This window comes from Mus caroli, unplaced genomic scaffold, assembly GCF_978045245.1.
Source record: "Mus caroli unplaced genomic scaffold, Mus_caroli_1 scaffold_5, whole genome shotgun sequence".
Lineage (NCBI taxonomy): Eukaryota > Metazoa > Chordata > Mammalia > Rodentia > Muridae > Mus > Mus caroli.
The window spans coordinates 19,608,980-19,621,386 of record NW_028227260.1 but is presented as its reverse complement, the minus strand read 5'-3'; the positions used below and the strand labels follow the sequence as shown (position 1 = coordinate 19,621,386).

The window sequence follows — 12,407 nt, the reverse complement described above, 5'->3', positions numbered from 1 at the left end:
ACAAATTAACTGAATCAGTAAGAATAATCAAGCTCTTTGGCACTTATTATATAATGTAAAGTTTTCTTTAACAGAAATATTTCTCGATGTGAAAAATAATGAAGTATTCCATGTCTAAATCAAATAATATCATCATGGTACAAACATTATATGCATAAAATTATTCAGGACATTTGTTTATGGCACTATTTTGTTTTAAAAGTTTGTCTTTTGTTATGCAAAGCAGACCTACTTCATATAGCTTTATCTGCATGTAGATATGAAAGATTTTTGTAATCTGATAAATTCTTTCAGTGTAAGTTTTTCTGTGAGGGGATCTTGTCTACAATTAACCATAACGTACAGGATAACCATGCTATAATCAACAGAACCAAAGAAGCCAAATAACTTGGCAGGTCCAAAGGAAGATAGTTGAATATTTCTCAGAAGAGGAAACAAATTAGGTATCAGAGTTCAATGAAAGGAGGAGGGAACTGGGTGGAAGAGGGAATAGGGCGGGGAGCAGGAGAGAGAGACCAAATGTAAGGAAAACAGAGGAGAGAGAAGGAAAGTGGGTGGGGGGCAGAAATCTCTAGGATCTGCCAGAGATCTGGATTTGGAAGAGGCCACAGAGGGCCTGTGGAGTTGACTCTAGCTGAGACTCCTAGCAGTGGGAGATATGGATCCTGAAGTGACCACTTCCTGTAGCTGGGCAGTACTCCCAGTGGAAGGATAAGAACACCAACCCACCCACAAAACCTTCAACCCACGTTTTTTTCCTGCCTACAAGAAGTGCAGGGACAAAAACAGAGCAGAGACTGAGGGAATGACCAGGCAATGACTGTCCCAAATTGAGACCCATCCGATGGGCAAGAACCAATCCCCAACACTATTAATGATACTCTGTTATACTTGCAGACAGGAGGAACCTAGAGAAACTGTCCTCTGAGAGGCTCTACCCAGCAGCCAATGGAAAGAGATGCAAAGACTCACACCCGGACAGCAGATGAGGTTCAGGGAGTTTTTTTCTTTTGTGGGTGCAGTGAACTTTATTGATGGTATTCAAGAGATTAGGGAGGGCTCCCTAGGCCCCTCCTGTTATTATGGGGGTCTGGGCTGGAAATTGTGAGGGAGATGCTCAGTGTTGGGGGCCGAATTGGGATAGGGACTCCTCAGCAACCGAGGGCCTCTCTCTTGCTCTCAGTGTCCTTGCTGGGGTGGGTGGTCCAGGGTTTCTTACTCCTTGGAGGCCATGTAGGCCATGAGGTCCACCACCCTGTTGCTGTAGCCGTATTCACTGTCATACCAGGAAATGAGCTTGACAAAGTTGTCATTGAGAGCAATGCCAGCCCGGGCATCGAAGGTGGAAGAATAGGAATTGCTGTTGAAGTCGTAGGAGACAACCTGGTCCTCAGTGTAGCCCAAGATGCCTTTCAGTGGGCCCTCAGATGCCTGCTTCACCACCTTCTTGATGTCATCATACTTGGCAGGTTTCTCCAGGCGGCACGTCAGGTCCACGACGGACACATTAGGGGTAGGAACACGGAAGGCCATGCCAGTGAGCTTCCCATTCAGCTCTGGGATGACCTTGCCCTCAGCCTTGGCAGCATCAGTGGATGCAGGGATGATGTTCTGGGCAGCCCCACGGCCATCACGCCACAGCTTTCCAGAGGGGCCATCCACAGTCTTCTGGGTGGCAGTGATGGCATGGACCGTGGTCATGAGACCTTCCACAATGCCAAAGTTGTCATGGATGACCTTGGCCAGGGGGGCTAAGCAGTTGGTGGTGCAGGATGCATTGCTGACAATCTTGAGTGAGTTGTCATATTTCTCGTGGTTCACTCCCATCACAAACATGGGGGCATCGGCAGAAGGGGCGGAGATGGTGACCCTTTTGGCTTCACCCTCCAAGTGGGCCCCGGCCTTCTCCATGGAGGTGAAGACACCAGTAGACTCCACAACATACTCAGCACTGGCCTCACCCCATTTGATGTTAGCGGGGTCTCGCTCCTGGAAGATGGTGATGGGCTTCCCGTTGATGACAAGCTTCCTATTCTCGGCCTTGACTGTGCCATTGAATTTGCTGTGGGTGGAGTCATACTGGAACAAGTAGACCATGTAGTTGAGGTCAATGAAGGGGTCGTTGATGGCAACAATCTCCACTTTGCCATGTGGAGAGCAGATGGCAGCCCTGGTGACCAGGCGCTCAATATGGCCAAATCCGTTCACACCGACCTTCACCATTTTGTCTACAGGACGAGGCTGGCACTGGAACAGGGAGGAGCAGAGAGCAGGTTCAGGGAGTCTTATGGAAGAGTTGGGAGGACCGAGGACTCCAAAGATGACAGGGACTCCATAGGAAGACCAACATAATCAACTCACGTGGAACTTTGGGAACTTCCAGAGACTGAATCATCAGCCAAAGAGCGAGCACAGGATGGACCTGGGCCCTCTGCACATATATATCAGATGAGCAGTTTTGTCTTCATGGAGGTCCCCCAGTAACTGGAGCAGGGGTTGTTCCTGAGCCTGTTGCCTGCCTGCCTGTGAATTCTGCGCCCCTAAATGGACAGCCTTGTCTGGCCTCAGTGGGAGAGGACTTGCAGGGAGGGGAAGGTGTTGTGTTAGTGTGGGGATGACACCTAGAGGGGAAGGTGGAAAGGAGGCAGGAATTGTGTGAGATGGGTACTGGGAAAAGAGGAATGGCTGATATTGGATTGTAAAGTGAATAAATGAATTTTCAAAACCATTAAATGAAAAACACTAGTGTATTTTTCAATATACTCCAAAATTTTAAAAAAGATATTTATTTCTCTTTGTGTGTCTGCATGCAGATACATGTTATGGATTACATGTGGTAGTCAGGAGACAAGTAGTTGTAGAAAAACAACTGTTTTTGCCTTGTACCCCATGGGATTTGGTTGAAATCAGATCATCTGGTTTGGTGCCAAGAGCTTTTAAACACTTTTAACATTCCATAATTTCAGCCGGGCTTGGTGGCGCACGCCTTTAATCCCAGCACTTGGGAGGCAGAGGCAGGTGAATTTCTGAGTTCGAGGCCAGCCTGGTCTACAGAGTGAGTTCCAGGACAGCCAGGGCTATAAAGAGAAACCTGTCTCGAAAAACAAACAAAAAAACATTCCATAACTTCACACATGCATATAATTTGTTTTGGTCAAATCTACCATCAAATTTTCTTCTTCTTCTTCTTCTTCTTCTTCTTCTTCTTCTTCTTCTTCTTCTTCTTCTTCTTCTTCTTCTTCTTCTTCTTCTTCTTCTTCTTCTTCTTCCTGTCACCTTTTTTTTTTTTCATCATCCAATGCTTTTTTTATTAACAGTAAGATCCAGGGTTAGTTTTTGTAGCCTCTGCTGGCCCTTCGGCCTCTGGCATGCTCAAACTTCCGGCCCTTGGAACGGACATAGGGTTTGGTATGGCTGTGTGGGGTTCCTGGGGCCTTGCCAAAATGTCGGTACACCTCTCGGCCCTTCCGAGGACCAGACAGGAGCACAGTGCCCCGGCCCTTGGGAGACTCCAGGGCCAGCTGGTCAAAGGTGAGGATCTTCCCCCCAGCCTTGAGGATGCGACTCCGGGCCCTGCTGCTCACCCGCAGTGCACACACCTTCAGCTTGGGAACTTCCAGAATCCGCACATCATCTGTGACCGTCCCCACAACCACAGCAGTCTTGTTCTCCCGGCCAGGAAGCTTCATCTTTCGTATCATCCGGGACAGGGACAGAGGTGGCCGGTTGGTTCGGCTCATGAACAACCTCTTCAGCACAACCTGATTGAAGGTGGAGTTGGTCCTTCTGGCCAGAAACCTGTACAGCTTGACAAGCAGCCGCAGGTAGATGTCCTGGCTCTTGGGCTCCTTGCGCCGAACCTTTCGGTCCTTGTTGTGGCGAATGTCAACACCCATGATGGCGCCTCCTGCTCAGCCAGGCCCGGAAAGACCTTCCTGTCACCTTTGTCTCCCAATATCATGTACTTTTTCACATTCCCCTGAACCCACTTAATGCTGGTTGTATGTTCATGGGTTAAAGAAAATCTACTGGAACATGGGTGGCCTCTCAGAAGCCAACTCCCTAAAGAAATTGGATTCTTCTCCAATAACCATTAATAGCTAATATCTCCTCAGCTAGGGGTGTACATTCATGAACTGCTTCCCAGTCTGTGCTGAGAGTTTTCCTGGCTTAATCTTGTGTAGGTGTTTTGCATGAGGTCACAGCTACTGCTGAGTTCATGTGGGCAGCAGTTCTGCATTGTTCAGCAAATGAAGTTTGCCTTCAAAGATTCCCACCACCTCTGACTTTTATTAGATTTCTGTCCCTAATTGCCTGATAATCCCAGAGACTTGAGAGGGACAAATTCATGATTTTTTGTTTGTTTGTTTTTCGAGACAGGGTTTCTCTGTGTAGCCCTGGCTGTCCTGGAACTCACTCTGTAGACCAGGCTGGCCTCGAACTCAGAAATCCACCTGCCTCTGCCGCCCAAGTGCTGGGATTAAAGGCGTGTGCCACCATGTCCGGCCAAATTCATGATTTACATATTCCATTCAGGGGAGAGAATTCAAAGCTTCTTCCTGTTGATCATTAAAGGTTTCTGTGTTCACTGCCATCTACTGCAAAAGAAGGCCTCCTTTGTTGTTGGGAGATTAATATATGGACATAAAGAGAAGTTACAGAGAAGGGTAATATTCCATTAAACAGGAAAATAGTATTCAATTCCTTCTTAAAGCTTAATAGTCCTGGGACTGCTAGAATCAGTTCTTTAGTTTGGGCCTTATTCCTCAAAGATTTAAACCCCCACCGTCTTTGACTCAGACCATTACAAGCCTAATTTTCAGAAGCAGACTAGGGATCACTCACAATTTTGACATTTCTTCCTTAGGATGCTCTGTTCCTAGATCTAGGGTCTACAGTGTTGGGATCCTTGGACCCTGACAGGGATTATTGTCAAAGACCCAGGATCTAGATTTTGAAGACCTCTGGCCCTTCCAGGCTCCTTGAGCACTTTCAGGGAGGTAGACCCCACCCTTTTTCATCCCTGACTCTTCACAGCCTTCTGTCTTTCTCAGCATTAAGGCTCTGGCGGCTCCTCTGTCTTTCTGTTGTTCCTTGCTGCATCCTCTCCTGTTCCACATCCTTTCTGTCCCAGCCTATCTCTCAAGAACTCTCCCGCTGCCCTCTTGTGGCCACTGGTGCTACTGTAAGGGCTGCTGCCTCTCCAGGGACAGCAGATGCTGTTTCTAGGAGGCTGCTGCTTCAGCTGCCTTCTATCTCCTCTTCAGGCTACCAGCTTAGGCCTGTGTGTCATGAAAAACAAAACCCCACACCCTAAAACTGGCCAGACAAGACTACAGTGGGCATTCTTCTAGTGGACCTAACAATACAGCAGCAGAGGGCAAGTTGATCCAGAAAGTAAATCCAACTGCCAGCTCACACAGTAAGAATAGGGGTGTGGCAAATGTGTTTGCACCAGTAACAGCACAATCCTTCATGCCAATGGAACTTTGTGAACTGGATCAACGGCAGCCATCCTGCTGGGCTACCAGGGGGTGTATTGCCCTCTGAGATGCCAAAATGCAAACCCAAATAGAAAGCTCTTAAAGCTACTTGAAAACAGCCTGGCAGGTAGGGCATCTTCAACAGCTGGAATAGACACACATATGTCTCAGCAGTGCAGCCTGTTGAAGGTGTCTGTGCAGTGACCTAAGTCACCTGGCTACAACCCAGGGCATTTCGGTAGGCTTCCAGATCAGAGCTGCTTAAGGCTGACAGGCACAGGGAGCAAAATGGCCTGTGACAAAGTTTGCTCTGAAGAGTCCGAGTTACACAGAGAGAACATTCAATGGAGAATTACAGAAAAGTCAGAGAAAGCTTCAAATAGCACTAACACTTCTAGCATGTAACAGCACTTAACATTATTTAACAACGATAAATGGTGCTTTAATATCCCAGGGTCGGAACGAGAGGCGGATCCCTCTGATCTATCTCAGAAGGGCAAACATTACTTGGCATTTTAGATATAATTTACTAAAAGTAACCGTTGTGGGATGCAAACTATAAAGGGCAGGCATCTTAACAGAAGACAATAAATGGGGGAAAGTGGCTCTAAAAGTGACCTGACATGTAAAAGGATGTCTAAAGGGCAACAAATGGGAAAAGCAGGACCCACTGGGCTCCTTACTGCTCTACTTTGCTCAGTTAGATCACAGATTAATGCAAGCTAAGAGGTACTATAGAAATTGGGTGGGGATGTGTTGCAGTAATTTTCAACACCAATTATCCCATATAAAAACACCCAACCCAGTTTTTATATTTATAATCTATATGCCTAGATTGGGCACTTCTATCACTGTCTTCACTTATTCCCCAGCTATGAGACCCTTTGGCCACTTGCATCTGCTCCATATTGTCTTCTACCTCTTCCTTCTCTCTATTCTCTCTCTCTCTCTCTCTCTCTCTCTCTCTCTCTCTCTCTCTCTCTCTCTCTCTCTCTCTCTCTCTCTCTCTCCTTCCTTCCTCCCCGCTCTCTTTCTTCAATCCCACATTTTTGTTCCACTGAGAGAAATCATAGGCATTACTCTTTATTTGGCCAGATAGAATGAGGAGAAAGTTCAGAGAGATCACCTGAGTAGGTGATGTATTCCTCATCAGGTGCAGCCCCTCTTGAGTAAGCAGAATTAACATCAAAATACAAACAGCATCAGGGCAACCCACGAAATTTCCCCCTTTTGTCCAATTAAAAGGCTCTCTTCTTTTAAAAAGAAACTGAGCACAACCCTTGTAATTATGCAAATTATAAAATATAATATACACTTAATATCTAGTCTACCATATTTGTCATTTACACAAAGCATTCTATCATCTATCCAAACTTTAAAAGCTTATAATTCCACACTTGTATTATGTTCTGATTTTAGCTTGCATTACCATCTGAAAAACATCATTTCAAATCTATATCATCTCTGTCAATGCTAAACAACCGAGTTTGATTATGAAACTGTAACTAGTGTTCAACCCAGCAGAAATTCGAGAACAAATTATATATTACCTGAAAATATAGGAAGCACAAAACATAGCTTCAGTACTTAAACAATTTGTAGAGACAGCTGACTACCTGGGCAGTCCCTCATTCCTCAAAATGTTGGAGCATCAGTCTTCAGCCTATTGGCCCATGGATCTTCTGGCAGACCTCAAGTGAAGGACAAAGTATGAAGGACTACTTACTGTGTGTGGCAGAACCAAACTGTTGACTTATACTGCATTTTGTGTCCATTCCTGGATGGTATTTTTTTTCTGTAGATGAATAAGGAAATATTTGTCCAGTGGCTACCTTGCCACAACTGGAGCAACTCCATATGGAGGTCTTGATGCTCAGTTTCTTCTTTTAACCCTAAAGGGGATATTGTCAGGAGAAAACATGTCTCTAGTCAAATTTTTAATAATAATAATAATGAAATAATTAAATGTCAGATTCTATGGATTTCTGATGTTTTTTTGAAGACTATCTATATAAAGTATATCTGAATTGATAAACCTTGACTAATCTTAGCTATGTCTAATTTGAATATTGTAGAAAGCACCTTAATATAATTAGATCAGAATCTAATATAACTGTGAATTTACTATCTGGCCCTTAACTTGGATTACTTAATCATCCCAAACAGTTTGTAATGGCAGTTATTTAAAACAATGGTTCTAAGTCTTGACCCAATGAGTACATACCATGTGCATTCTTTTGTGACTGGGTTACCTTACATTTGCCTAAGAATTTCATGAAGTCATTGTTTTTAATAGCTGAGTAGTACTCCATTGTGTAAATGTACCACGTTTTTGTATCCGTTCCTCTGTTGAAGGACATTTGGGTTCTTTTGAGCTCCTGGCTATTATAAATACGGCTGCTAGGAACATAGTGGAGTATGTGTCCTTGTTATATGTTACAGCCTCTTTGGGGTATATGCCCAGGAGTGCTATAGATGGGTCCTCAGATAGTACTATGTCCAATTTTCTGAGGAAGTGCCAAACTGATTTCCAGAGTGGTTGTACCAGCTTGCAATCCCCTCAGCAATGAAGGAGTCTTCCTCTTTCTCCACATCCTGGCCAGCATTTTCTGTCACCTGATTTTTTAAAAAATTTATTTTAATTAGATATTTTCTTCATTTACATTTCCAATGCTACCCCAAAAGTCCCCATACCCTCCACCCCACTTCCCTACCCATCCCCCCCACTCCCATTCTTGGCCCTGGCATTCCCCTGTACTGAGGCATATAAAGTTTGCAAGACCAATGGGCCTCTTTTTCCACTGATGGCTGACTAGGCCATCTTCTGATACATATCCAGTTAGAGACACGAGCTCCGGGGGGTACTGGTTAGTTCATATTGTTGTTCCACCTATAATGTTGCAGACCCCTTTAGCTCCTTGGGTACTTTCTCTAGCTCCTCCATTGGGGGCCCTGTGATCCATCCAATAGCTGACTATGAGCATCCACTTCTGTGTTTGATAGGCCCTGGCATAGTCTCACAAGAGACAGCTATATCTGGGTCCTTTCAGCAAAATCTTGCTAGTGTGTGAAATGGTGTCAGCGTTTGGAGTCTGATTATGGGATGGGTCCCCGGTTATGTCAGTCTCTAGATGGTCCATCCTTTTGTCTCAGCTCCAAACTTTGTCTCTGTAACTCCTTCCATGGGTGTTTTGTTTCCAATTCTAAGAAGGGGCAAAGTGTCCACACTTTGGTCTTAACTGTCCACACTTTGGTCTTTGTTCTTCTTGAGTTTCATGAGTTTTGCAAATTCTATCTTATATCTTGGGTATTCTAAGTTTCTGGGCTAATATCCACTTATCAGTGAGTACATATCATGTGAGTTCTTTTGTGATTGGGTTTCCTCAATCAGGATGATGCCCTCCAGGTCCATCCATTTGCCTAGGAATTTCATAAATTAATTGTTTTTAATAGCTGAGTAGTACTCCATTGTGTAAATGTACCAAATTTTCTGTATCCATTCCTCTGTTGAGGGGCATCTGGGTTCTTTCCAGCTTCTGGCTATTATAAATAAGGCTGCTATGAACATAGTGGAGCATGTGTCCTTACCAGTTTCAACATCTTCTGGATATATGTCCAAGAGAGGTATTGAGGGATCCTCCGGTAGTAATATGTCCAGTTTTCTGAGGACAGGCCAGACTAATTTCCAGAGTGGTTGTACAAGCTTGGAATCCCACCAACAATGAAATAGTGATCCTCTTTCTCCATATCCTCACCAGCATCTGCTGTCACCTGAATTTTTTGATCTTAGCCATTCTGGCTGATGTGAGGTGAAATCTCAGGGTTGTTTTGATTTGCATTTCCCTGATGATTAAGGATGCTGAACATTTTTTCAGGTGCTTCTCTGCCATTCGGTATTCCTCAGGTGAGAATTCTTTGTTTAGCTCTGAGCCCCATTTTTAAAATGGGGTTATTTGATTTTCTGTAGTCCACCTTCTTGAGTTTTATATATATATATATATAGATAGATAGATAGATAGATAGATAGATAGATAGTGTACTGGCTATTTTTGTGTCAACTTGACACAGCTGGAGTTATCACAGAGAAAGGAGCTTCAGTTGAGGAAATGCCTCCATGAGATCCAACTGTAAGGCATTTTCTCAATTAGTGATCAAGGGGGAAAGGCCCCTTGTGGGTGGGACCATCCCTGGGCTGGTAGTCTTGGGTTCTATAAGAGAGTAGGCTGAGCAAGCCAGGGGAGGCAAGCCAGTAAAGAACATCCCTCCATGGCCTCTGCATCAGCTCCTGCTCCCTGACCTGTTTGAATTCCAGTCCTGACTTCCTTTGGTGATGAATAGCAGCATGGAAGTGTAAGCCAAATAAACCCTTTCCTCCCCAACTTGCTTCTTGGTCATGATGTTTGTGCAGGAATAGAAACCCTGACTAAGACAGATAGATAGATATATTTGATATTAGTCCCCTATCTGATTTAGGATAGGTAAAGGTCCTTTCCCAATCTGTTGGTGGCCTTTTTGTCTTATTGAAGGTGTCTTTTGCCTTAAGTAAGCTTTGCAATTTTATGAGATCCCATTTGTCGATTCTCGATCTTACAACACAAGCCATTGCTGTTCTATTCAGGAATTTTCCCCCTGTGCCTATATCTTTGAGGCTTTTCCCTACTTTCTCCTCTATAAGTTTCAGTGTCTCTGGTTTTATGTGGAGTTCCTTGCTCCACTTAGATTTGACCTTAGTACAAGGAGATAGGAATGGATCAATTCACATTCTTCTACATGATAACCACCAGTTGTGCCAGCACCATTTGTTGAAAATGCTGTCTTTTTTCCCACTAGATGGTTTTAGCTCCCTTGTCAAAGATCAAGTGACCATATGTTTGTAGGAACATTTCTGGGTCTTCAATTCTATTCCATTGGTCTACGTGTCTGTCGCTATACCAGTATCATGCAGTTTTTATCACAATTGCTCTGTAGTAAAGCTTTAGGTCAGGCGTGGTGATTCCACCAGAGCTTCTTTTATCCTTGAGAAGAGTTTTTGCTATCCTAGGTTTTTTGTTATTCCAGATGAATTTGCAGATTGCCCTTTTTAATTCATTGAAGAATTGAGTTGGAATTTTGATGGGGATTGCATTGAATCTGTAGATTGCTTTTGGCAAGATAGCCATTTTTTACTATATTGATCCTGCCAATCCATGAGCATGGGAGATCTTTCCATCTTCTGAGATCTTCTTTAATTTCTTTATTCAGAGACTTGAAGTTCTTATCATACAGATCTTTCACTTCCTTAGTTAGAGTCACGCCAAGATATTGTATAATATTTGTGAGTATTGCAAAGGGTGTTGTTTCCCTAATTTCTCTCTCAGCCTGTTTATCCTTTGTGTAGAGAAAGGCCATTGACTTGTTTGAGTTAATTTTATATCCAGCGACTTCAATGAAGCTGTTTATCAGGTTTAGGAGTTCTCTGGTGGAATATTTAGGGTCACTTATATATACTATCTTATCATCAGCAAAAAGTGATATTTTCACTTCTTCCTTTCCAATTCATATCCCCTTTACCTCCTTTTGTTGTCGAATTGCTCTGGCTAGGACTTCAAGTACAATGTTGAATAGGTAGGGAGAAAGTGGACAGCCTTGTCTAGTCCCTCCCTGATTTTAGAGGGATTGCTTCTAGCTTCTCACCATTTCCTTTATGTTGGCTACTGGTTTGCTGTAGATTTCTTTTATTATGTTTAGGTATGGGCCATGAATTCCTGATCTTTCCAAGACTTTTATCATGAATGGGTGTTGGGTTTTGTCAAATCCTTTCTCCACATCTCAGGAGATGATCACGTGGTTTTTGTCTTTGAGTTTGTTTATATAATGGATTACGTTGATGGATTTCCATATATTAAACCATCCCCGAATCCCTGGAATGAAACCTACTTGGTCAGGATGGATGATTGTTTTGATGTGTACTTGCATTCGGTTAGCGAGAATTTTATTGAGTATTTTTGTATCGATATTCATAAGGGAAATTGTTCTGAAGTTCTCTATCTTTGTTGGATCTTTCTGTGGTTTAGGTATCAGAGTAATTGTTGCTTCATAGAATGAATTGGATAGGGTACCTTCTGCTTCTATTTTGTGGAATAGTTTGTGAAGAACTGGAATTAGATCTTCTTTAAAGGTCTGATAGAACTCTGCACTAAACTCATCTGGTCCTGGGCTTTTTTTAGTTGGGAGACTATTAATGACTGCTTCTATTTCTTTAGGGGATATAGGACTGTTTAGGTCATCAACCTGATCTTGATTTAACTTTGGTACCTGGTATCTGTCTAGAAATTTGTCCATTTCATCAAGGTTTTCCAATTTTGTTGAGTATAGCCTTTTGTAGAAGGATCTGATGGTGTTTTGGATTTCTTCAGGATCTGTTGTCATGTCTCCCTTTTCATTTCTGATTTTGTTAATTAGGATGCTGTCCCTGTGCCCTCTAATGAGTCTGGCTAAGGGTTTATCTATCTTGTTGATTTTCTCAAAGAACCAGCTCCTCCTTTGGTTCATTTTGTAAATAGTTCTTGTTTCTACTTGGTTGATTTCAGCCCTTAGTTTGATTATTTCCTGCTGTCTACTCCTCTTGGGTGAATTTGCTTCCTTTTGTTCTAGAGCTTATAGGTGTGTTGTCAAGCTTCTAGTGTGTGCTCTCTCTAGTTTCTTTTTGGAAGTACTCAGGGCTATGAGTTTTCTACTTAGAAATGCTTTCATTGTGTCCCATAAGTTTGGGCATGTTGTGGCTTCATTTTCATTAAACTCTAAAAAGTCTTTAATTTCTTTCTTTATTCCTTCCTTGACCAAGGTATCATTGAGAAGAGTGTTATTCAGTTTCCACGTGAATGTCGGCTTTCTATTATTTATGTTGTTATTGAAGATCAGCCTTAGTCCATGGTGGTCTGATAG

General features: G+C 43.2%; 1 protein-coding gene and 1 pseudogene across 2 annotated transcripts; both read right to left on the bottom strand.

Annotated features, from left to right (window-relative positions):
* Window positions 1-1,141: 1,141 nt before the first annotated feature.
* LOC147004495 (glyceraldehyde-3-phosphate dehydrogenase-like) lies at window positions 1,142-2,239 on the bottom strand. 2 transcript variants are annotated; one of them, XM_085837554.1, is made up of 2 exons: window positions 2,095-2,239; window positions 1,142-2,040 (listed from the first exon to the last, which is right to left on the bottom strand). In XM_085837554.1, exons 1-2 carry the CDS (start codon window positions 2,221-2,223, stop codon window positions 1,216-1,218), a joined length of 954 nt encoding a protein of 317 aa, XP_085693680.1. In that variant the 5' UTR covers window positions 2,224-2,239; the 3' UTR covers window positions 1,142-1,215. The 2 variants fall into 2 exon arrangements, with proteins under 2 accessions (XP_085693680.1, XP_085693679.1); XM_085837553.1 differs by having other exon boundaries at window positions 1,142-2,239.
* Window positions 2,240-3,277: 1,038 nt separating this feature from the next.
* On the bottom strand, window positions 3,278-3,926 carry LOC147004494 (large ribosomal subunit protein eL18 pseudogene; annotated as a pseudogene).
* Window positions 3,927-12,407: the final 8,481 nt, after the last annotated feature.

What these genes read in the sequence shown, in the direction of transcription:
- LOC147004495 (XM_085837553.1), bottom strand. Translation starts at nt 2,223, where the DNA reads ATGGTGAAGGTCGGTGTGAACGGATTTGGCCATATTGAGCGCCTGGTC.